The sequence below is a fragment of the Misgurnus anguillicaudatus genome, chromosome 9, assembly GCF_027580225.2.
Source record: "Misgurnus anguillicaudatus chromosome 9, ASM2758022v2, whole genome shotgun sequence".
Taxonomy (NCBI): domain Eukaryota; kingdom Metazoa; phylum Chordata; class Actinopteri; order Cypriniformes; family Cobitidae; genus Misgurnus; species Misgurnus anguillicaudatus.
In genome coordinates this window covers 27,303,375-27,327,738 of record NC_073345.2, presented here as the reverse complement: position 1 = coordinate 27,327,738, position 24,364 = coordinate 27,303,375, and the positions used below count along the sequence as shown (strand labels likewise).

Here is a 24,364-nt window from a genome sequence, read left to right as displayed (position 1 = left end):
ATTCAATGGATTATGCTAAGCTATGCTATGCTAAAATGGGTACCGCCAGACCCAGAGATCGGCTGAATGGACCCCAAAACTCTAAAAATCAAAAGCTGGAAAGCCTATTCTAAAATAAAATGGAGTGTCCCTTTAATGCAGATTCACACACATAACATGAGCGAAGCGTGAGCAGCGGGTTTTCATTTTGCCGCCTTTATAAACAGCAGCTCTGTGTTAAGTACAACATATATCACTAAAACGATAAATCAAGATTTACTTGTCTCATTTACACTTCTATGCAATAACATGACACATTTTCAAGTTTTGTTCCCTTGAATGTATCAGCCAATTGAATATTAAGTTCTGGGTTTCTTAAAATAATTCAGTTGGATGGGAAGTGACTTGGTGAGTATCAATAGTTTGAATAATCTCAAAGTGTATCATTGTAAAAATGGGCATTTTTATAGTATTAATAAAAATGTAAAATGATGTCCAGTATATAAGGAACACATTTCTGGTTTAGTGTCTGACTAATGGATGACCTAAGACGCTGGGTTGGGAAACATTGTTTTAGATAATAATACTGAAAAACATTTTAAGTCAAACGTTCTCTTTTGTCCCGTTTTAAAAATGATGTTAACAGCGACATCCTTTTCCCTACATTCACGTACCTCACTGCATCTGTACTACACACCCTAGTTTAGCACCCTCTGGTGATGATACAAATCCTCACGTCCTACCATAGGAGGAACCAAAGACAGTAACATATTTCTTGTGCATTTCATTCAGTACTATTCCCTTTAATAAATTAATTGAAATAAACCCATTCTATTGTGTTTCTTAGTTCTTTAGTAGTTACTCTATGCTGAGGGTTGAGTTAATTTTGAGCTTAACTCGGAGGTTTGGGAGGGTTACTGAATTTGACAGGCTGCAGAGGAAGTGGCTTGGCAGCACATGCAGGTGGGATTGACTGATTTGGGTGGGATGAGGTCCAAATCTTCGTCATCTGGGATCTCGTCCAATCGGTAGCCGTCCTTCAGCAGCTGGATGTTTAAGTCTTGGTTTATTTGCTGTGAATGGGCATATGATTAAACAAAAATGTTAGTCAAAGTATTTATCAAAGTTTCATTGATTAGCTATAGATTAATCCCAAATTTAATCCATTATAATATTAAGGTAAGTATATTTGGCAGGGGTGTCAAACTCAAGTTAAAAAAAAATTTTTTGTTGTTATTATAAAGTATTTTTTTTGCAAGTTTTTCCCGGTGTTGACATTTTTTTTTGCCGATCAAAAAAAAAACATTTTTGTCATGCAAATAAATGTGTGATAATGTTGATAATGTTGCAGGAGGGAAAATGAAAAGTCGCACGTATTCATCAAAACAAAACAATGGTGAAAGGTCGATAGACCAAATATCTAGTGTGGAAATGTTTTCTGTGTTGTAAACAAAAATATTTTGCGATGTCAAGCTGGGAATTGCACCCAATGCGTTCCACTAATGTCTGATTCAGGTACCGATGACTCATTTGAACTGATTCATTTTTAATGAACGATTTTAAATACTGAATTGATGAGACTTCTGTCGGAGCACCTCAAAAATGAGACCTTAAGATGTGGCCCAGGATGAAATGGAGTGTGACACCCCTGCTATATGCTGTGATGTCATTACTCTACTATAGTTTATAATGACATCAAAAATGACCGGCTTTGAAGAAACAGAAGATGGTCAGATTTAAGCACTTGATGCTGTATCCTAATTTGAATATGGGCACGGCTAAAGGGCAAAGCGAAACCACTTCAACCATATATTCAAATTACAGCACAGCCTTAAGTTTATTTGCCTTGACTTTTATAATAAATATATGAGAGGAAAATATTACCTCATCTGAAAATCTATGTTTACCAATGAGGTGCAGATCAGTATACAAACGTTATGTTGTAAAATGAGTTAAATTACATTATAATAGTGGATAGATACCTGGTCCCTCATACATCTTACCTCAGCTGAAGAGTATCCAGACGATGAATATCTGGACATATCAAAGTCATCATCACTAAAAAAAAAAGACAAGAACACCGTCACAGATAAGCATGTTCAGTTCAGTTTTAAGTTGTCCTGTAGCTCAAATACGCCATAAAAAATGTTGGCCAGTGTTAGATCAAAAAGCAACGAACCCAACCCATTGGGATGCAATTTAACCTATGCTGGGTTGATTCAACCCATTGTTGGGTCAAATATATGCATTTTCAGGGTTAATTTAACCGAACTGCTGGGTTTTGTCATGGGTTCAATTCCTATGTAACACAAAAACTTGTATACAAACTAATGCACAGTTTGCACGCCTTGAAGGTGCCAGTAGTTGCTTTGAAAGTGTTTTCCAAATGCATAAATGTCAATAAATGAAATCCCTTTAAACCTGTGATGGCACTTTAATACATCTTTTCTTAAAACGGGGACAGCCAATGACACCCACACCAAAAAAAAGGAAAGATGGCACATTTGACAAATGAGCAAGCACATTTCTAAGTATTAGACAGAACTAAATCATCACAAGACTTTATTAAGACAAGAGAGAGAAAAATGCGAACGTCAATTTATCATCAGGGACGTTCTGGAACCTTCAGTCGATTCTTGCTGTAATTACTGGCTTGTTTTAAATAATGCTGACCTCTTTGATTAACAAATGATGAACGAGTTTTGTGGATGAGACCCTGCTTGCAAAAATCCAGCTAAAGTAACACCAAAGGTTTTACGCCCGCGGCCGGCGCATGTTTTCAATTGTTTCCCATGGAAGCTCTGCGTTTTTTAAATAAGCCAGCAGCTAGCCGTTTTTTTCCGTGCTGAAAAACGGCACTCTGCGGTTTTCGAGTTGAAAGAGATTCAACTTTGGGTGAAAAACTCGGCACGTCAATGTCAGTTTTCACACGGCCGTCCAATCACAGTGGAGGAGGGGCGGGACAAGTGTCACAACAACCAACGACTCACAGCTCAAGTATCAAAGCTACCAATGCGCTCAGCTGAAGAAAGATGGCGCTCAGCTGAAAAAACAGCTGGCATTCGTACAGTTTTGGAATCCATTCAGCCGATCTCTGGGTCTGGTGGTACCACTTTTAGCATAGCTTAGCATAATCCATTGAACCTGATTAGACCATTAGGATCACGTTAAAAAATAACCAAAGAGTTTCGATATTTTATTTCTATTTAAAACTTGACTCTTTTGTAGTTACATCGTGTACTAAAACCGACGGAAAATTAAAAGTTGTGATTTTCTAGGCAGATATAGGAACTATACTCTCATTCCGGCGTAATAATCAAAGACTTTGCTGCCGTAACATGACTGCAGCAGGCGTAGTGATATTACGCACTGCCCGAAAACTGCTGTGTTATGTCATTGCGCCTTCTGCAGCCATGTTACAGCAGCAAAGTCCTTGATTATAACGCCAGAATGAGAGTATAGTTCCTAGCCATATCTGCAACTTAATTTTCCATTTGTCGTAGTACGCAATGTAACTACAGAAGAGTCAAGTTAGTTTTTGAAATCTAAACCCTGTTTATTTTTTAGCGCGATGCTAATGGTCTAATCACATTCTATGGGTTATGCTAAGCTATGCTAAAGTGGTACCGCCAGACCCGGAGTTGAATGGATTCCAAAACGGTAAAAACCAAATGACGGAGGTAGAAAATGTGCATATTTTCAAAAAAAGTGGAGTGTCCCTTTAATATTGACTAAGACCATGTCAAAGATTGAAATCGATGTGAAATCAAGAATTGAAATCAAATTTTGATGCTCCTAAACTCAGAATAAGATTATGAGACTGTGATGAGTGTTTGAGGTGAAATGCTGACTTTGAGAAACAGAATGGGACACAATGAAGGATGGGTGACCTCAAACATGTCTTAATCACAGTTCTGAGGTCAGAGAGATCCAGCAGACACAATGCATTACAGTAAGAGACCCATCTGTGTAAGTGACTGACATGCTGTGCCCGATTATCTGAGCTGTGCTGTAAACAGGCCATTATGGCTGAACTCGTACTGCGACACATCTCATTACAAGAGGGTGTAGACTACTAAATTGATGATTTGAAGTAGTGCTTGTGCATCTGTCATCAAACATGTTTTCATGCTTTTTAGCTCTCAGACACAGGAAAAAGGGAAATCCAAGTCAAAATTACAGCATTAATGGTGATTCTTCACATATAAGCACTTCACAATCCATATAAAGGCTAACCAGAGTTATAACAAATATTACACTGGATTTTATGTGTTTATAGCCTACTAAATTTGATGCATTACAACATTCACAATGCAAAGCTTTCCCTGCAATCCGCCTGGTCAAATTTTTTTACAAAAACTAAAAAAAAAAAATTTAAAACTAAAAGAAAATTACAACACATGTATGATGTGCTTTGACATTTTATCTTTGCACAGCACTTCGTGAATGTGTTAGCATTTAGCCTAGCCCGATTCATTTCTTAGGATCCAAACAGGGATGAACTTAGAAGCCACCAAACATACTTACTTACTCTTGTAACTACTCATGTAACAGTCTTTAAATAGGGAAACCATGGAAGTGTTTGGTGGCTTCTAAATTCATCCCTGTTTGGATCCTAAGGAATGAATGGGACTAGGCTAAATGCTAACACATTTACGACGTGCTATACAAAGATTAAGTGCACGCATTAAAAAAGATAGGAATGTATTAATTCATTTAAGCTGAGGTAAAAACATAGTAAAATATTGAAAAACAGTGGTGTTTTCCTTTACGCGCCCCTTATTCAGCTTTTTCATCAAAGCATTGTAGATATTACAACTCGCAAGATCCACCAATCAGATAGGCTCCCAAATTTCCAAAGTGTTTTTGCTTCAAATTAATTGAGCTATACTACTAAACTAAACTATACTACTGTATACTACAGTGTTCCTGCAGCTCAGCTGGTAGATCATTGTGATAATGGCACAAAGGTCATGGGTTTGATCCCCAGGGATCACATAATACTGATACAATGTAAGGCTTATAATGCACTGTAAATATATTTGGATAAAAGCGTCTGCTGGATAGCCAGTCATAACAGAGGCCATTTGAGCCCCAAAACAATAAATGCTACAAAAGTATAGAATATGTTAAGTGAAATGAATCCTTAACGTTTGACAAAAGAGCTTGAAAGATTTAATAAACAAATGTAATAATATCAGAGGTAAGTGGTGGGTTTCTACCTAGCTAGACACATTTTAAAATATTTAAAAGTATCTCTGATGTGATAAATGAGAAAATCTCTGTAAAACATGCTTTCTTTCTTTTCATAAGGTGATGTGTATCTCTTTACTCCAACACTGGTAATTTCATGAATATGAGTCAAGGAGATTAACTTAATATATTTTCTGCTTTGTCCGTTTTTTAGATCGGAAGGCTACTGGCTTTAAAATGAGCTGGCATTTTAATGAACTTTAGAGATAGAGATAAGAGCCAGAATAATAACGTCAAACGGATTTATTGCCAGGCGCCAAGTGCATGTCATTTTGCTCATTCTAATCCTTTCCTTCAAGTAAAGACCACTTCAATTTCCATAATCCCTTCTCTAAAGCCACCTCTCAGGAAATAATCAAGTGAGACTCATTTAAATGATATCATCACTGTCTGTGTCCAAGGCTACAAGCGGCTTCTCATCTGGACTTTGGTCTAAGGATGAATAGCCTTTATTAGGGACGACCAACCTGCGTGGAGAGAAGAATTAACCAAGAGGACAAAAGACTGTCAGGAGGATTTACAAGAACAAGAACAGTAGATTTTAAAATATGACAGCAGTAGAACTGTACATTATAACCCATAAACTGTAAAAAAGATGGATCATGTGTCTAGACTTCCATTGTAAAAAAAATGTAGCCAAATATCTGAAAACTGGCCACTGACATTTTGCGTCGATGATGTCATTTAGAGCAAAAGTCTGTGCAGTTGTGATCGTGAGGTGAAGCTGTGGTATCAAGGCCCTACCCATTTTCCCGTTTTACTCAATCACAAACATACAAATGAAGTAGACGCATCCCTTTTTAACAGCATCTAATAGCCAATTTTAACCAAACATATTCGAAAAACAAAGATTTAAAAGTACACCAACATGATAAAAATAAATAACACAACAAAAACAATCACTCAAAATTGTTTTGAAGTGTAATTTGATTTTTAGGTTTGGCTCACGTCCCATTCATTTACATTGAGGGGGCTTTGTTTTCAACCTATAATGCAGCCAGCCACTAGGCGACCGAAATGTTTTGGCTTTACTTTCAGGACGTGTGCGTAAACCAACCAACCATAAGTAAAATATATAATATATTACGTTTTTGGGGGGAAATTATCAGTAGGATCACTGCAGGTTTTAATCAAAGTTATTATTCTGTTTATTAATTTAGCTTGTGCAAAGAGCATCTGCCTCACCTTGTCCTGGCCATGACATTATTTTTCTTGGGTTGTTGATTGACCGGACTGCCCACAGTTCCATTCTTCACCGAACCCTTCCGTGCCAGTTCTCTCTGTTTCTCTACCAAAGAGGAAAAAAAATCAGTCAGCACAGAAATTACATTAGCAATCTAAAAACTAGACAGGAAGTCATATATTGATGATATGATTGGGAAAAATGTGAACTTTTTAAAGGGGGTCATATGATGCGATTTCATGTTTTCCTTTGTCCTTGGAGTGTTAAAATCTGTTCTTGCATATAGAAAATCTGTAAAGATGCAAAGATTATAGTCTCAAACCAATAGAGATATTCTTTCTGCTCATCTAGGCCTTCCGAACACCCCCCCCCCCCACATTGTGGGGGTCATTGTATGGGAAGATTTGCATTACACCACCCAAATGTATTTGCAAAGAAAAAAGATGTAACTTTTATTTTCGCTGTAGTATTGTTGCCCCCACCATCATCTCAAATATGGTAAGGAGCGTAACATTCCATCACACGCTTGAGGTATTTGGCCAATCACAACGCACTGCATAGCTGGCCAATCAGAGCACACCGTGCTTTTCAGAACAGTGAGCTATGTAAAAATTTAGCTGTTAAGGGGTGAAACAATAATGTATGCAGGGTTTCCCGCAGAAAATTTGTTAGTTAAGGTGGTAGGGTTGGGCGAGTGGGCGGTGCAGAGGGCGTGGCAATCAAATGGTGGGGCGTATGCGTCATGATGAAAAGTAAAATATTTTTTATTTAAAACACTCAAATAAAACTTAATTTTGAAGAAACTATGACAGAAAATGAACACATACTAGATTATTAATTAATTAAATGTTTTTAACAGACACTTCTAATGGAAATAGCTGCCTGATGGAGTTAAACTAAAGGGTTAATAAACACAAACTAAAGCAGTTGTTGTAGAACGTCAGGTGAACGATGATAGATGGCGCAAAAATTGTACAAACTGATTATTTCCCACTATTAATTACATTATCTTAAAGGAGAGTAACTACTGTAGCATGTAAATAATGTGCATAAATAAAGTGAGCAAGAGCGCTCAACAATTATATCTAATTAACAGGCACTTGAAACCTAGCTAGCAGGTTGCTCAAACAACAAAATCACCAGCAAACTTACTTTAAATTTGCAAGAACTATATAGACTAATATAATAACAAGCTTAAATAACCCCAAAACATAAGTCCACTTGCAGTTCTCGCAGACACGCGTTTTCAACTGGCTATCCTCCAGACATGAAGGACCACTTCTTCTAATTTCGTCCGCGCTATTCTCCGAGATGTTTTATCAACTGGCTAGTTATCCTACAGACAGTGACGGTCCGGACCACGTCTTTCTTATTTCTGCTGTGTGGCGGTGTTTTTTTTTTGGATGACCTAGGTAAGGCGGTAGGGTTTCCACGCTTAGGCGGGCCGCCTGAACTGAAATGTGCTGCGGGAAACCCTGGTACGGAATGTGTAAAATAATGTGTTTTAAACTGTTTAAACACATTACATTACACCAAATTCACAAAATAATGTTCTTTTTAGCAACGTCACATGACCTCTTTAATCTCTGGATGAAATATTCCTTTGAGGATAATGAAATGGTATAAACAGGATTTTGAAAAAACATCTGTGATTCCCTGGTGCTGACCCCAAGTATGAACAACATGGATAATGATGCTTGCCAACCATATTTCAACAACCATTTTAAGACAGCCATCAATATCCTTAAAAAGAATGATCACCGTGGCAACTGTAAATGTAAATTTCAATTGTTATGCAGTCAGTGTGTGTTTTCTGTATTATTTATTCTGTGAGGTTGTGAAGCTGGAGAACACTTTCTTCAGGCGTGAACTCTAAGCTTGACTTCCACACAGCGCCCTGCATGTGTGTGTGTGCGACTCCTCTGCAGTGTTATATGTAATAAGGCTGCCAGGCGGTCCATTGTAAAGAAAAATGTAATTAACAACAGCAACTGCTATATTTCAGGATGCTCTAATGGAACGGCTACAGTGTGAGATATAGACAAAGGGCAAAAGAGAGAGAAAGTGGGCGAGAGAGCTTGCATTAGAGCAACAGAGGACTGAGCAATGTTGTTTTCTTTTTGCTGTTACTCAGGGGAATGTAACGGACTCTCAAGTCTCATCCTTTAAAGGGGGGGTTTAATGGTATTTCAAGCATTCTGACTTATTAACACAGTTATAGAGTTGTTTCCTCATGCTAAACGTAGGCAGTGTCAAAAATGCAGTTGGGCGTGTTTCAGAGTATTTCTGTGCCGAATGCACTTCGCCAGGGTTCGTACAAGTTTCGGCTAATTTTTTTCGATTACGGTTCTAACTGACGTTTCAGGGGTTTTCGATACGTATCACTTCTTTATATGGGCTTCCGCCGGAAAACTTCCCCCGGAAAACCCCGCCCAGCCGTCAGTCAGCGGGAGACGCTAGAGCTTGCTAACAGCTTATCACGCCACTCAGCTTTGTTTAATTTCAAAAGTCAACAATGGCACAACAAGAAGTGTGTTTTTGGATGTAAGGAGAAGACATCCAGCCTCATGGAAACAATGGATATAGTTTATTATCCGGATTAGCAGCGGAGTTTTGCGTGTGTGTTTGATGCGGTGGATTTTCAGAACCGGGTCATGACGAGTTACACGTGGTAAGTAAGACTTCTGTCTTATGTTGGAAATAGGCGCGTGTATATTATATAAATGACACGAACATGTAGTGAATCATAAGTTAAAAAAGTGTTGTATACAGTGATGCCGGTAACGCGTTACTTAGTAACGCGTTACTCTAATTTTACCACTTTTTTTAGTAACGAGTAATCTACCGCGTTAATATTTCCAAACCAGTAATCAGATTAAAGTTACTTATCCAAGTCACTGTGCGTTACTAATTTTGAAATTTTCCTTAGTAAAATATATATTTTCTTGTATATTTCTTCTTGCGTCTCGGGAAGTGAAGTCAGGTGTGCGACCAGTCACGTTTTCAGCACGAGGACAATTCAGGTCACGTGTAAGCGACACAAACGTAAACAACGTACAATGGAGAGAGAAGAGAGATGCAGCTACAAAAACACTACGTCAATTAAAAAAAAAACATTTGGAGTCGCGGCACGGCGCAGACAGTCAAACTAAGAGCAAGTCCCACCCGGTGATGCGAAGCAGTGTGCAGGAGTTCATCCACTACCCAAACAACAAAAGCTGGACTTCAGTGCAAAACCAGTAAGTTTGGGAGAGTTGAAGAACGAAAGTAACAAAGCGATTTTCTCCGAGCCCTGATAACATCTAAATCTCACTATGACAGCATATTAGCACATAACCTCTGAAAGAGTTGACAAATATCGCGTTATTTACTCACCGATTTCCACGTGTAGATCCAGAACTGTGTTTTCAACCATGATAAGTACATTCCAAAAGCGGTCTTTTTTTCTTACAACACGTCGTGTTTCTCATTTCATGTGTTACAATACTGATAAATCTACAAGGTATATAACATCCTGAAGACTTCTCAGTTTTTCAAAATAAAAGTAAATCGAGTTTATAGAGTAAGTAGATCCTGTCGGGTCAAAAGTAACACTTGTTAGTTTTGTCCCGCTGCTAATACTGTGTATAATATGGTAAAAAATTGATATTATTCTAATTTTATTTAATTTTATTTTCATAGTGTTCAAACTATTTAATTTTTTTTTAGTCTCAGCAATTTAAGTTTGTACTGTTGGTTGCTTTTGAAACATTTGATAAAACTGAAATTTAAAATAAAAATGTAATTTAATTATTTTTTACAAAGATAAATGACAAAATAAGTTTGCAGTTACATATTAAAGAGGTCATAGTAATATATATTTAATAAAAACAAGTGTAACACAAAAATCTATCATGTTTTGTTTTGTCTTACTTTTGACCCACCTGTGTGTTACTTTCGTCCCTGCTGTCAAGGTCATAAGTAACAATTCACTACTCTTATTTAAAGTGAAATTATACAGAAGTCGTTTTACATTTGTTCAAAATTCCAGCTGGTTTTGATAGACCACACTTGTGAGTTATTGACCACAACAAAAATATATCTCTGTCTAAAACATTAACTTTTAAAATTAAGTTTTTCTGAAAATGGCCCCTGCTCACCCCTATTTATGTTAAGTGAAGTCAAGAAAGACTCATATATATATATATTAGTTTTTTAAAACACAACAGTTCAACTTAAAATGTCAGGAGATACATTGTTGACGTTACTGTTAAAAATGCACTTCCAATAAAGTGAGTGTTGGCAAAACCGGTTGTCATTTTTAATGTTGAGGCAGTGGGGGTGTTGGCAGCTACTGGAATGTAACTAACAAAGTAACTTGTAATCTAACTTAGTTACTTTTAAAATCAAGTAATCTGTAAAGTAACTTAGTTACTTTTTAAAGGAGTAATCAGTAATCAGTAATCAGATTACTTTTTCAAAGTAACTGTGGCATCACTGGTTGTATAGTGTTGCATGACTCGTACTCGCTCCTCCCGTGTTATAACTCCTCCTTCTTCATTTTTTCGTACGTTATCGGAAAGATTCGGTAAAGCTAATCTTTCTTTTATAAATCTGATTAAACTAAAGACTCTTCGGAGATATAAAGGATGTCATACTACTCTATAGGTACTCCAGATTAATATCAGAAATGCAGAAACAGCGTGTGTTACGTGAGCTTTAAGGAATTACAAAAATCATCAACGATGCCGTTTCAGCTGGCTGCTAATAATAATTTTGATGTTATTGTGCAGAATTGAAACAATAGTTGCTACTGTTAGGGTTCCCACACCTTAGTTAACTTCAAATTCAAGGACCTTTCAAGGACTTTCCAGGTCCAATACCCTCAAATTCAAGGACTTAATGTGGGGACACATTTCAAGTAAGAGCAAGGTTACATTGTGTTACCTTTAAAGATACATTGTTACAGTTTCCTTTCGAGGGAACTCACGCTGCATCACTGTGGTGACACTTTGGTGATGCCTCCAGGGGTAAGTGCGTCTGAATGTGTACATCAAATTTAACAAATGGTGAGGCTTAACGACAAAGACAGAGTGATGCAGGAGCCAGGAAGTATATCGCTATCTGAAATATTCCTGAAGACGGTGTTACAGGTACGCAGGAAGTATGGCAAGGGAGACGCAGTGTCTCGTTCCCTTCTCAGGGAACAACAGTTACATACGTAACCCAAGACGTTTTCATGTGTCAAATTAATACAACTATGCAAAAAAGCATTTTGGTATGAATCAACATTCACATACAGAAGATATAAGAGTAAGAATTTAACAGTTTAGCACGTGTGAATTTTATGATATTATCCTACAATACACAGGGAACAATATGGATTTTTTTTTCAGAAAACTTCTTGCATAAAATAGAATCAAGCACTTTAAAGCAACACTAAAGAGTTTTTGCTTTTTGCTCTCCCTACAGGTTGGAAGCGGAATTGTCCATTACCACTGTCGTAAATAATTTAGCCTACTGCAGCAACGTTGCCTTTGATTGGATTGTAGGTCTGCCGTAAAGCAAGTTTTTGTAGTTTTCACTCGAACTACAGGACCGCGATGGTTGGAAACTTCTTTAGTGCGGTTTTGGCCAATAGAGGGCTGCAAAGCGAATGCGAAAGTGCCATTCACCCTGTTTCGAGTGGATGAACGACTGAAACTTTTTTGAAAACGTTATTTTAAGGTAAAAAACTCTTTAGTGTTGCTTTAAATAACCTGTGTATATGTATGTATATGTATGTATATTTTCAAAAACTTCCCAGGGCCTTGAATTATTTCTCCCAGATTCACAAACTTTCAAGGATTTCAAGGACCCGTGGGAACCCTGTACTGGATAGGCGCAAATTTTTTTGGCCACCCTTGGCTGCAACCATCAACAAATTAACTATGCATGCATTTTATGCAGATTTTATATTTGTAACCCTGCCTGTCAAAATCCAAAGCCAAATTGTTTTGTGATTTACTTTTCTCTACAAAAATCATCCTACATAATAAATATAACCTTGATATCCTTAATATTGACTGAGCAAGACCATGTCAAAGATTGAAATCAATGTGAAATCAATCTTTGATACTCCAAATCTAAAAAATTTGATTATGAGACTTTAGCCTGGATTTCACAAAATTTTAAGTAAAGGAAGGACACAAAAAAGCTTGATAATTTTGAGTAGAATGTTGATCAAGCCATTCTTCCTTTGCATTGACCTGGAGCCCATCTCAGGATCTCGGGCCGCATTGTAGAAACATATTCGGAGGAAAGATTTTGCTTTGAAGAATCTTCTTATCTAAAACCGCATTAATAATCTTCACAGCCTGTTGCTAATGAGTTTCTAGCTCTCTACAGCTTCACAAATGCAATATCAGAAAGAAAATCAATACAGTGGTTTTACATGCATGCAGACAAATTAGTCTCTTGTAAAGATTGGAAAAGGACCTGTGGTCCATGTCTTCGATCGCTGAATGAAGAAGATCCTCACCTATTTTCACTTGTAGTGGGGAGGGCTTGTAGCTGATGGCGACTGACTCTGGTTCTCTCGTATTTGAGTCAGCCTCCGAAGCAGACGTTGCTGTGGAGTCCTGGGGAAAAAAGAATCTGAATGATTAAGTTGAAAAGAAAATGTTTTAACCCTCTTACAATAATCTTATAGAGAGGAACTCTCTCTTAAGCAAACCCCTCTATTTCCCATAATGCTCAGCATGCTGGTGAAAATAAGCTAGTAGGGATGCAATTGGTTGTGAATAATGGCATCTCGTGAGGCAGAGGAAGTGATGAGGGGGTTAAATCTGTTGCCGTTAATAACAGGAGTCAGCAAGCTGTCTCTGGAACAGCTCATTTTAATACAACTCTCTCAAAATGTCTCAGCTTTGCTTTCACAGCTGTGCTTGGTGGACTTATTGATTCCAGGAACTAAAAGAGATGTAGGGCACTTGCAGTCAGAATTCAGAAAAGTCCACTAGGTACTCTATTAGCCTGCTATGTACACTGTTAACATCATAACTTTGGCTTCTACCAATCGAGATGGGATATTTTCATACATTTATGGTTTCATACTTTTCAAACAAACAAACAAATAGTAAATACACCAGACAGACAGGTCCTAGAGGAGTCTAGTTACCAATTTACATGTAAGCATTTGGTAGACATTTGGTCCTAAGTGACTTACACTGCATTACTTATACGTTTTTTTTTTCCAGTATGTGTGTTCCTGGGAATCGAACCCAAAACCTTTTGTGCTGCTGAGTATTGGTACTTTTTGCTTTACATAATAACAAGCTTGCTATAGGGCATTAGCCCTAAAACGTTTCGGCGTGCCCCCTCCATCCCTTTGCGGCCCCCCTAAAGAAAATAACATAAAACAAACAATCTCAAACTTTGAATTTAAATTAAACAAATATATTAAATGTAGTGCTGTTGGTTAGTATCTCTACTTTTCTGAGGTGTAATTACACATAATTTATGATAAATTAATGTATTTTATAAAATGTCATTAAACTGGGGCCCCCCTGGCCCCATCTCACGCCCCCCATTTGAGAACCACCACTATAGGGTCTCCAAGCGCTCTGTGACATCACTGAGGTTTGGTAGAGGAAGAACAGAGGGAACTTGTTAAAAGATTGTGAAGGGCACGCCCAGACTGCCTCTGCCAACAGAGGCCCTATTATAACCTAAAAAGCCTGCCTTTATTGGAGCGAGCCCAAGAAGCCATTCGAGATTCTGTTCTGGCATCATCGTGAGCCGCCAGAGATGTGTGGTTATAGTAATGGTACATTTCTGTAAAGTTCTCGTGACATAACAGATGACTAACATAAATAGTAACGCTGCGGCCGAGCGCCAGTCTTGGTGACAAATTTGGGGAATTTTTTTGTGCCTGATCAACCAAACAAAAATTTCCACAACTGACTAGCTGCCTTATTCACAAGTTACCCAAGTGTCTTAAGGAAGGTCTGAATAAAAAGCCTTAATTTAGGGTCATTCCGGCAGATGTGTTATTTGGAGGATGTTCACATGATACGAGTTCTTGTGTAAAACAGCAGGACATTAGCGGCACAACTGATTTAAACCTAACCTAGAGGTCTTAAGGTGCTTTGTCTCGAAAGGTGCTTCTCATTTCTCATTTGTGCAAACTTGTTTCCATCTCTCGCTTCCTTTCCTTGCATCTACACTTTAAAAATGTCTTGGTTATTTTTGACCCATAATGGGTAAATATTAGACAGAACACATGGTGGGTTAAAAATGACCCAATGTTGGGTTGTTGTTTTGACACCATGGGGTATAATTAATAACCCAGCAGTTGGATTAAAACAACCCAGCATTGGGTCAATTTTAATCCAGCGGTGTGTTCTGTCCAATATTTACTCATTATGGGTCAAATATAACCCAGCCATTTTTAGATTGTAAGCTCCACCTGCTCAAGATGCGAAGGAAGGATGCAAGGAAAACATGTAAGGAGGGAGGCATTGAATCATAAAGTGAAATGGCATAATCACGTTCTTTATATAAAGTTTATTCTCTATTATGAAGTATCAGGTGCATTAAACACTACAAATGTTAAATAATACAAATAAAGTTAAACATACTTGAGTTAGGGTTCATAACTCCACTGCATTAAAATAAAAGAATTTCCTAAAAGTAATCTTAAAGTTGCGGTCGGCAACTATTTTGATCATTTTTTTATCATATTCACTGAAACCAACACTATGCTCCGATAGAACAACATAAATTATTAGACTGTTTAAGAACAAAACCCGCGCTTCTAGCTCCACCTAGAGCCTGTTATTTGTTTTGCAAAAATCCACCGCTCCCGGTTCATTTGGTCCAATCAGCGCAGGCCGGTTCATTTGGTCCAATCAGCGCAGGGCTGTGTAAAATCTGCCTGTCAATCACAGTACCTGCACGCGCCACAGATCCCCCCCTCCCCCTTACGTGCGTTACAATATCACGTGCATCCGCCTGAAGTTCAGAAGCGTGTACGCAGCGTAATGGCGAAGAGAACTTTCACTAACAAACTTCCGATTCCTCGGTTAACAACCAGAGCTAGGAAAACAACCAATGAAAAGAAGGAAACAAAGATAGAAAGCGACCGTGACCGTAATAAAACTACACTGTAAAAAATGCTTTGCTGCCTTGACATTTTTTGTTAAATCAACACAAGTTATGTCAACAGAAATGAGTTGTCACAACTTATAAAATATAGTTGAGAAAAGTCAACTTAATTTTATTAGTTGTAACAACTCACCTGTAGTTATAACAACTCATCTTTATTCAAGATAAATAATAGTAAGTTGAAATGACTAGTAAATCCGAGTTGATTCAACAAAAAATTTTAAGGCAGCAAAGTATTTTTTACAGTGTAGGATCAATATCGGACCAGCATTTGAAAGGTGGAGGAATCTACGAGATTTTAAAGGGTTCAAGCTGGATGCAAAGCTTGCCACATTTCTTCTCGACAGGTAATTGTGCTTTATCAACCATTGATTGTGTTTCAGAGTGTTATGTAAGTAATCTAAGTATTCTTGCTATAGTATGCGTTCACAATAATACTGGTGCACACACGCTGATGAGGACGAGCTCGAGAAGGGAGGTGGCTCGGTGGTAGTGGGGGAGGGACATGAATTTGTAAACATTTGGAAACTGCTCAATCCTCCAGAGTTGCCGACGGCAGCTTTAAATAAAAATGTGTCTATACATCAATATTAAACACATACAATAGGTCTACATTTACAATAATTTAAAGGCAAGGTGCATGATTTTTGAAAAACACTTTGGAAAAGGGAGTCGGCTACCAAAACACTTGTAGCCAATCAGCAGTAAGGTGCGTGTCTACTAACCGACATCATTGCCTGGGTTGCGTATGTGTGTGGAGGGTCTATCAAAAGAGGGTCCAGATTCTATTGGGGTAGGGGTGCAACATTGGCTTTCAGAGATCATGCACCCCGCCTTTAATGAATAATCCTAACATTAATGCATGTTGTAATATGATTTGAAGAAGTTACAATGTGAAGGGGGAGGAGAATTTATATGCGTATCCTCGCTCATGACTCCACAGGAAGCCTCTCGCTCCTTGTTCCTCACCTCCTCATGATGCAATTAAAGAACTAAAATGATGACAAGATGACGGTGCTTGATTGGAGGAGCGAAGAAACAAGGAAACATTAATATGAGTATTGAGAAGCACCTAGAGTGGTGGTTTCCCGGACAGGGATTAGCTAAAGCCAGGACTAGGCCTTAAGTTTAATTGGGAAATATAACTAGTTATAACAAACATGCCTTACTAAAAACATTAATTCTGTGCATTTTGAGGCTAAACAAAGGGCACTGATGTATTTTAAGATATGTCAGTGCAAGTTGTTTTCAGTTTGGACAGCTCTTACATTTATTTTAGTCAAGGACTAGTTAGGGCTGTGCAAAAAATCGACTGCGATTATCATGCACGTGTCATCAGTAAAGCCGGTTCGGTGATTAGTATTAAATTGGCATCAGCTGCTTTCAGATGGAGCGGCATTTATTACACAGACCCGTAGTTCACCGAGAAGCTAGGCAAAATCGCATAGATAATCGAAGTCGATTTTCCTCGATTATGAACCCGATTTTGCCTAGCTTCTCGGTGAACTACGGGTCTGTGTAATAAATGCCGCTCCATCTGAAAGCAGCTGATGCCAATTTAATACTAATCACCGAACCGGCTTTACTGATGACACGCGCATGATAATCGCAGTCGATTTTTTGCACAGCCCTAGGACTAGTCTAATCCCTGTCCGGGAAACCGCCCCAGAATGTTTAAAATATTATCAATTTGACACATCCTCTTAAAATGTAACACTTATGCCTTAAAACACTCAAAAAACAGTGCTGGTTGTGGTGCGACGGACAAAGATGTCTCTGCATGTGTGTATGTTGTGATACCGTATGCATGTCTATGATTCCCAGGCAGGGAACACGCCTACTGATAAAAAATTTATAGACTGAATGTCATTTGGATAAAACCATTTGCCAAATGTAAATGTAATGTAATGTAATACTGAAATGTTAACAGCTAAAGCACTGCAGCTAAAATATTAATTAATATAAACAAATTACAATTTAAGATAAAAAATCTGGCCAACTAGTCAGTTGTTGGATAACTAGTCAACTGGTTGACCATTGTGACTGCTCTCTTTAATTAACCAGTTTTCCTGTAACCAGACCTTTTACCATACCAGCAAGGAAGTAATAAACATCTGGATCAACAATAGCATTACCTTCAATAGCTTATGTTAGCCAAACCTTTGGTGGGTTCATGGAATATACAGAAAAGAGACATATTAAAGGACAAGTTTGGTACTTTACACTTAAAGACCTGTTTTCAGATTGTTTATGATGAAATAGAACGGTTTTGACTGAAATTTGGACATATGATGCTGTCACGAGAATTTACGGGTGTTTGTTGTTTCACCTCGCACCTCTACAATGGGTGTATAGGTGCACTGGAACAATCCTTCCTAAAATGCATTAAACTTTCGTTTACAAAGACGTGAAACTCTCCGAGTGGTCAGGGGTGTTCACTGATATGCTCACATAGGGCTGGACAATAATTCAATATCAATATATCTTGCGATATAATTTTTTTCGATAACGGTGATATGGTTTCTAAACGCATTTCCGATATTTCGATATACATTACGGCGTCCCGTGGCCGTTCACGTCACGCGTAAAAACACATGTTAAACGCGGGTAAAGGCACAACTTCCCTATAAAACGCGTGCCGTCTTTTGTAGTTAAACAACCATGAGCCGCAATCTCCGGGACGACGAGCAAACGGAATGCGGATTTAAATCACTCATCAGTACCTCGCGCCAAAACATATTGTCACCGTGCGATCAATTAATCTATTCGGGACTTTGGAGTGTTTGTTCAGAGAAGAGCTGTTACTCAGAAGTACGAGAAGAAGGTGCGGGTTTAGTTCGCGTCAAGTCACAGCTTCCAATGACGACGCCATATTGGGAGGTAGAACAGGAGATGTAACTTAGTTTGTATTCTTGCAATTGGCAATGGTGGATTATCGCCACCAACTGGGCTGGAGTGTCTATTATTCAAGCTCTCAACGGAAGAATGTACGGGTGTGATGCGTTTGGAAAAATAGGTCCACTAGTTTACAACGAATGGTAAAACACCTGTTGGAAAGCATCTTTTGCAGCGATTTTTGTGTGAGCATATCAGTGAACACCCCTGACCGCTCGCTGAGTTTCACGTCTTTGTAAACGACTGTTTGGTGCATTTTGGGAAGGGATTGTTCCAGTGCAGCTATTCAGCCGTTGTAGAGTTGGGAGGTGAAACAACAAACACCCGAAAATTCTCGGGACAGCATGTCCAAATTTTAGTCAAAACCGTTCTATTTCATCATAAACAATTTGAAAACAGAGCTTTAAGTGTAAAATACAAAAATTGTCCTTTAAAAAGATATTCACTAGGTAGTAGCTTAGCCTTTTTGGTAAAGAAAACCTTATTGCCCACTGGCTGAGTTCTGGGTTAGTGCCAGCTGTAGGCCTAGCAGGGTTCTCACAAACCCTTTAGGCTGAACCCCAGCTAAACAGAGCAGCAGGGGATTGTGGGTAATAGCCCAGCGTGAAACCTTTAAAACCACAAAACAAAATCATACACCTTTGTAATTCTCCAAAGCAACTGCATAATTTTCTGTCTTTGAAGCTTCAGAAAAAACACAATCAAAGAAAGAGGCTTTACATCAAATTAAATATAAAACGCTGGGTTTTCACTTTTTGGTCAACAAAGTTCACAAAGACAGCTATTGTTATACTACACAGGCAATAGAAATTACAGAGCGAATGCACAAAGCACAACATTAATGTCATGCGTATTCCACCAGCCAGATGTACAACTGGCGTGAAATGTATTCAATGGTTCACAAAGCTCTACTGAACCCAATTCAATCGTTGCTTAAAAAGATTAAGTATGTTGTCAGGATCCAAGTTTACAGTGATCAGAAATCTATTGGAACCATCAATTACACTGGAACACATCAAAACAAGCCTGCATTGATTTAGCCAGCCCAAGGCACACGAATCCATAGGAGAAGATAAGATCATATCTAGCACTGTACTATAGGGAATCCTTCCAGTCAGTGTTGGTAGTCTTATTAAAAATAAATCTCTCAACAGCACTAACATTGCTCAAATGGCCATTTCTCTTCAAGAACTTCAAACTGATGTCAAAGAGAAGGTCAATATTTAAAAACAGACATGTGACCCTGTGATCTCCCGGTCTACTATATCTTGTTAATAGGGCATTTTTTATGTAGGTTAGGAGATGAAGATTGACGAATGGGTTGCTGACACAGCTGGACTGATAAAAAGGATTGGTGAGATTATCTGACAGGCTGCCCTTTGGACCAATCGCAGCACAGCATGATTCATAAGGTGATTAACTAGTTGCTTGTGGTCATTAAAAAAAAATAAGGGGGAAATCAATGTCTTCAAATTCAATAGCAGTACCAACAATGAATTACTGCCATGTTGAAAGAACTTAAGGAAAAATATTAAAGCCACATAATGTAAGATTTTTGTAATAAAATATTAAAAAACTACTTGCACAATGTAATACATTTCATGCAGCTGTGTACTTACATTATCACAAAAGTTCCCAAGGATTTGTAAAATTCCAATTTTAAAGGTGCACTGTGTAATTTTTAGGAGGATCTCTTGACAGAAATGCAACATAATATAGATTTTTAGTGGTGTAACAAACTTACATAATGAACTGTAATGGTTTTATTACCTTAAGAATCATTATTATCTATACATACACTGCAAGTCCCCTTACATGGAAGCCACCATTTTGCACTGCCAAGTTTCTACAGTAGCCATAAACGGACAAACTGCCCTACAGAGCACATTTTGTCAAGTATATCCGTTTGCGACGGTGAAAACAAAGATGAGCCAAGTTGAGGAGTGATTTAACTTAAACTGCAACAAAAGTCACTGTTTATTTACTTACATCATTGCTGGTCTTTTCAAATCATACACAAGTTGTTTCTTCTTAATTTGTGGGTTACTTGCCAAGCTTCTACTTTGACGGTCGCGCTGCTACTGTGGTTACATGTGTGGTTACTGCCTACCAGTGGTCTGCGCATGTGTTTGCATGTTGACGCGGACGACGACGCAAAAGTATAAATGAAAACTGACGCAGAACCTACGCCGTCGAGGCTACGCCGTAGGACCTAAGCACAACTACAACAAGCCCTTAAAGGAGCATTTCACCGTCGAAACATTAATCTTTATTGAAAGTGCGTCATATTTGTAGTCGAAATGTAACATGCATTTCGAATTTGGTGCCTATTTGACCGAGAAAAGGGGTGTTTGTAGTCTCCCTCAATCAACAAAGATATTGGACTTCCAGCTTTCAATGATGCAAAATGATGATTTTTACATCATTGAAAGAAGGAAGTGCTACACTGAAATCTGTATTTCTCCTGTGTCAGCGGCAACTGAGGAAATGATGCACGACCATTCAAAAACATGACTGGGGTTCTAACAATACAAAGCTTAATGCAAATGGGTGAAGTGTCCCTTTAATGCTGCGCTCAGACCAGCCACGGTGGAGGCGTCAAGCGCGAGTGATTTTTAATGGTAAGTCAATGTAAAGGCGCGTTGAAGCACGTCTGGAGGTCTCGCGGCACAAATGAGCCGTTTAGCGCGCCGCGGTAGACGCAATTCCGCCTCATTCCGTCTAATTCGCCGCGAATTGAGCATTGCCGCTGCAAACACGCGAGATTGAAACATTTGAACTTTGGCGAAAAAACGCGCCGCTTTAACCAATCAGGAGCTTGCTCTAGTAGTGACGTGATTACAGGAAGCGATCGGAGTCGCAGAACCCCCTCGCATGACGTGAATTTCCACGTGAATGTCTCGATGACTAGAATTTAATGCGCAAATGAAGCAAGTAAACTCAAAATGTTCAAGCGGAAAACTACACGTGGTAGACACGAATTTGACGCTTCAAACGCGGCTGGTGTGAACCCACGGTAAGGTTCATTAGTTATCTTAGCATCTAAAGCTCTGTATAGATTTGACTGGTCAGAAATGTTATTATATGCAAAGTAATAGGGGCTATGGTTTTGCCAGAAGGCTCCTAGATCCTTCTGTATAGCACAGTGTCAGAGCATTGTATTAGCAGCAGCAGTGCCATATGTAATGGGTTTGAACCCAGGGAACACACATACTGATTAAAAAATGTATAACCTCGCCTTAGATAAAAGCGTCTGCCAAATGTCAATATGAAATGTTAGGGTTCTTCTGGTTAGGTTTAGGGTTTGCACAACATATATTTCAACCATAATCTTATATAGAATAGAAAATATTCCACATAGTCTATAAATTCTCTTATAATATTAAATCATAAGGGAAAAAGATGCTGCTGATCTTGCAAAATGGCCTGCTTGGCAAAATCACCTCCAATCGACAGCCACTGTGGCAGCTTGCTGTTATTGCTGAGTTCTTATTATCGATGCAAATGTCATTCTGAAATTAAAATCCGTCCCTCTTGTTTTTACCCAACCATGGATAGACGACAAGCCTTCATTCATCCACGCTTCGAACCATAAATGCGACAAACAACCTTGGTGGAGGTTACAGTATTTCATCACAGGCCAATAACAAAAATAAGGTTCTCGTCTGAGCAGATCTGAAAAGCAGGTGCCAGGTTGCTTTAGGGTCTACGTCCTTTTTTGCCCACAGAAGAATTCATTAGCATAAGAATGCACACTGGGTTGTATAGGGTAACCGCTGGGTCTCTCTGGGGTGCCAATGAAAAAGCGAATGACAATATCTTTCTATCTCACCAGTCCAGCCAGTTCTAAATGTGTTCATGTAATGCAGCTCAGGAAAACAGGGCTACTAACTGAATGAAAACATAATTAGTTCTTTGCAGGGATAGCAATGTGTTTCCCACAAGCTTTCAAGCTAATAAATGTCTGCCGAAATTTAAGCTGTATGTGTCTGCTACTGTCTGAAGATCAGATCAATTTTACCAACTACTGGAAAAGTCAGATCAATGAAGAACTGTTATTGTTTTCATACAATGAAGTGCAGAATGATGTCATTAAAACCATTGATCCGTATTGGTGGAAGTGAGAGACCTTACAGGGCTCCAGACTGCCACCAAAATTTGAAAGTGTGCCACTGAATTTTACATGCAGTCGCACATGTGCCACCAGTTAATTTTACCTTTTTTGTGATGTGACACTGAATTTGAAAAAGCACATGTACTTTCTGCATTTATCATTAAAGTATTTATTAGTAATACAGTGGAAATTAGTAGAAATGTGAATATTTGGTTAGCATGTTGATTTACAGTTTGTGCCCCTAAATTTTCTGGTTGCGCCCCTAAAATTTTCAGTTGGGGGCCACTGTGCTCCTAGTGAAAAAGTTAGTCTGGAGCCCTGCCTTAAATTTTGAATGTTTATATCTTTAGGTCAATGTTTAAAAGCACCCTAATTTATTGATATCTGTAAGGCTGACAAATTTTTACTATAGCCAAAAATCTTCAATTTTGATCACATGTAGACTTTAAACAACATTTATTATAGTATCAGATCTTTAATTATGTATCAATAAGCATAACATTGCCAATCTGCACATACATCTTTAACACGACTAAATATAAGATCTTAAACATGAAAAGTTTCATTGTATCTAGCTATTCTTGACAGCTTATGTTACCATAGGTCTGTTTTGCCTAAATAACCAGTTTGTGGGATTAGTTAGTGAACATACGCTGCTTACAAGGCTCAAAATTAAGCTACACAACTGCTTACGTTATATGTTCTCTGTAAACAATTTAGATTAGGCGTCAATTTCCGTTATATTTAACTATAACGTACACAGAATGGTTTTATACAAGCATTTGTTGTGCCTATGTTTACCTTTTATAATATGTTCTCCCACAAAGAACTACTATTCTCATTCACGTCCAATAATTGTTGTATAAGGCACAAAATGTTATTCTCCACTTACCAGCAGCTTTATCTCTGGATTAACTGGAGGCACTTGAAATCTGTCAATTTCCTCCATCATTTTGATACAAGGTCAGGCTGGTACGGTGTAACAAAGATACTCGAGGTGATATCCTTACTGAAACGAGCATTTATTCAGTTTCTGGATAGGTTTAAAGACGACCAGTTCTTCAGCATCATCTCGAGTTGTTTTCCGCTATCTGGCTGTTACCAGTCAGGGGTGACTCAACAGCAACATCGCACTTCCGGGTCTGGAACCCCGCCCATACTGACGACTCGATGAATAATTAATGAGCATAAAGGTTCGAGCTTGTATGTATGAATATATTATATAATTAATTACATTAGACAAAATCAAAAACAAAAAGGCAAGAAAGACCCATGAAGCCATGAACCCATTTTTTCTTTTACTTATTTATTTATTTTAATATTTTATTTGTTTCTTTAATTACTTTATAATTTATGTTTATTTGGTTTTCAATTGTTGCGAGTTATATACTTATATCTATAACTCCTTGTATCATTTTTGAATTTCTGAAATAAAAAAAATAAATAAATAAATATTATGTAATTAATGCTGTATTTTGAAGCAAGCATAGGACATAAGCACTTATACTATTTATAACACTCTTTATATTAAAAAAAGTCCTTATTATTAACATTATATTTATATGTGTTTATGAAACATGGACCTAACAGCAAAAACTGTACATAGTACTACATCTTGATATTTTTACTGTTACTGCTGCTGTTTGTGTGTTGGCATGCCTTTTGTTCATTTATCCTGGAAAATATAAAACAAGTAATGACAAGAAATATATAATAGAAATATTAAAACATAAATATATAATTGGGTTTGTAAACAAAATCCCCCCGAAATATTTTAGTATATTATGGTTTAATACCAAGTTAGTTAGTACCCT

General features: G+C 38.0%; 1 protein-coding gene across 1 annotated transcript; it reads right to left on the bottom strand.

Moving 5' to 3' along the window:
* Positions 1-179: 179 nt before the first annotated feature.
* Positions 180-23,700, bottom strand: fam219aa (family with sequence similarity 219 member Aa). Its single transcript, XM_073871409.1, has 6 exons — positions 23,443-23,700; positions 12,915-13,014; positions 6,418-6,520; positions 5,621-5,699; positions 1,983-2,039; positions 180-1,052 (listed from the first exon to the last, which is right to left on the bottom strand). Exons 1-6 carry the CDS (start codon positions 23,500-23,502, stop codon positions 894-896), a joined length of 558 nt encoding a protein of 185 aa, XP_073727510.1. The 5' UTR covers positions 23,503-23,700; the 3' UTR covers positions 180-893.
* Between the last annotated feature and the right edge of the window lie 664 nt (positions 23,701-24,364).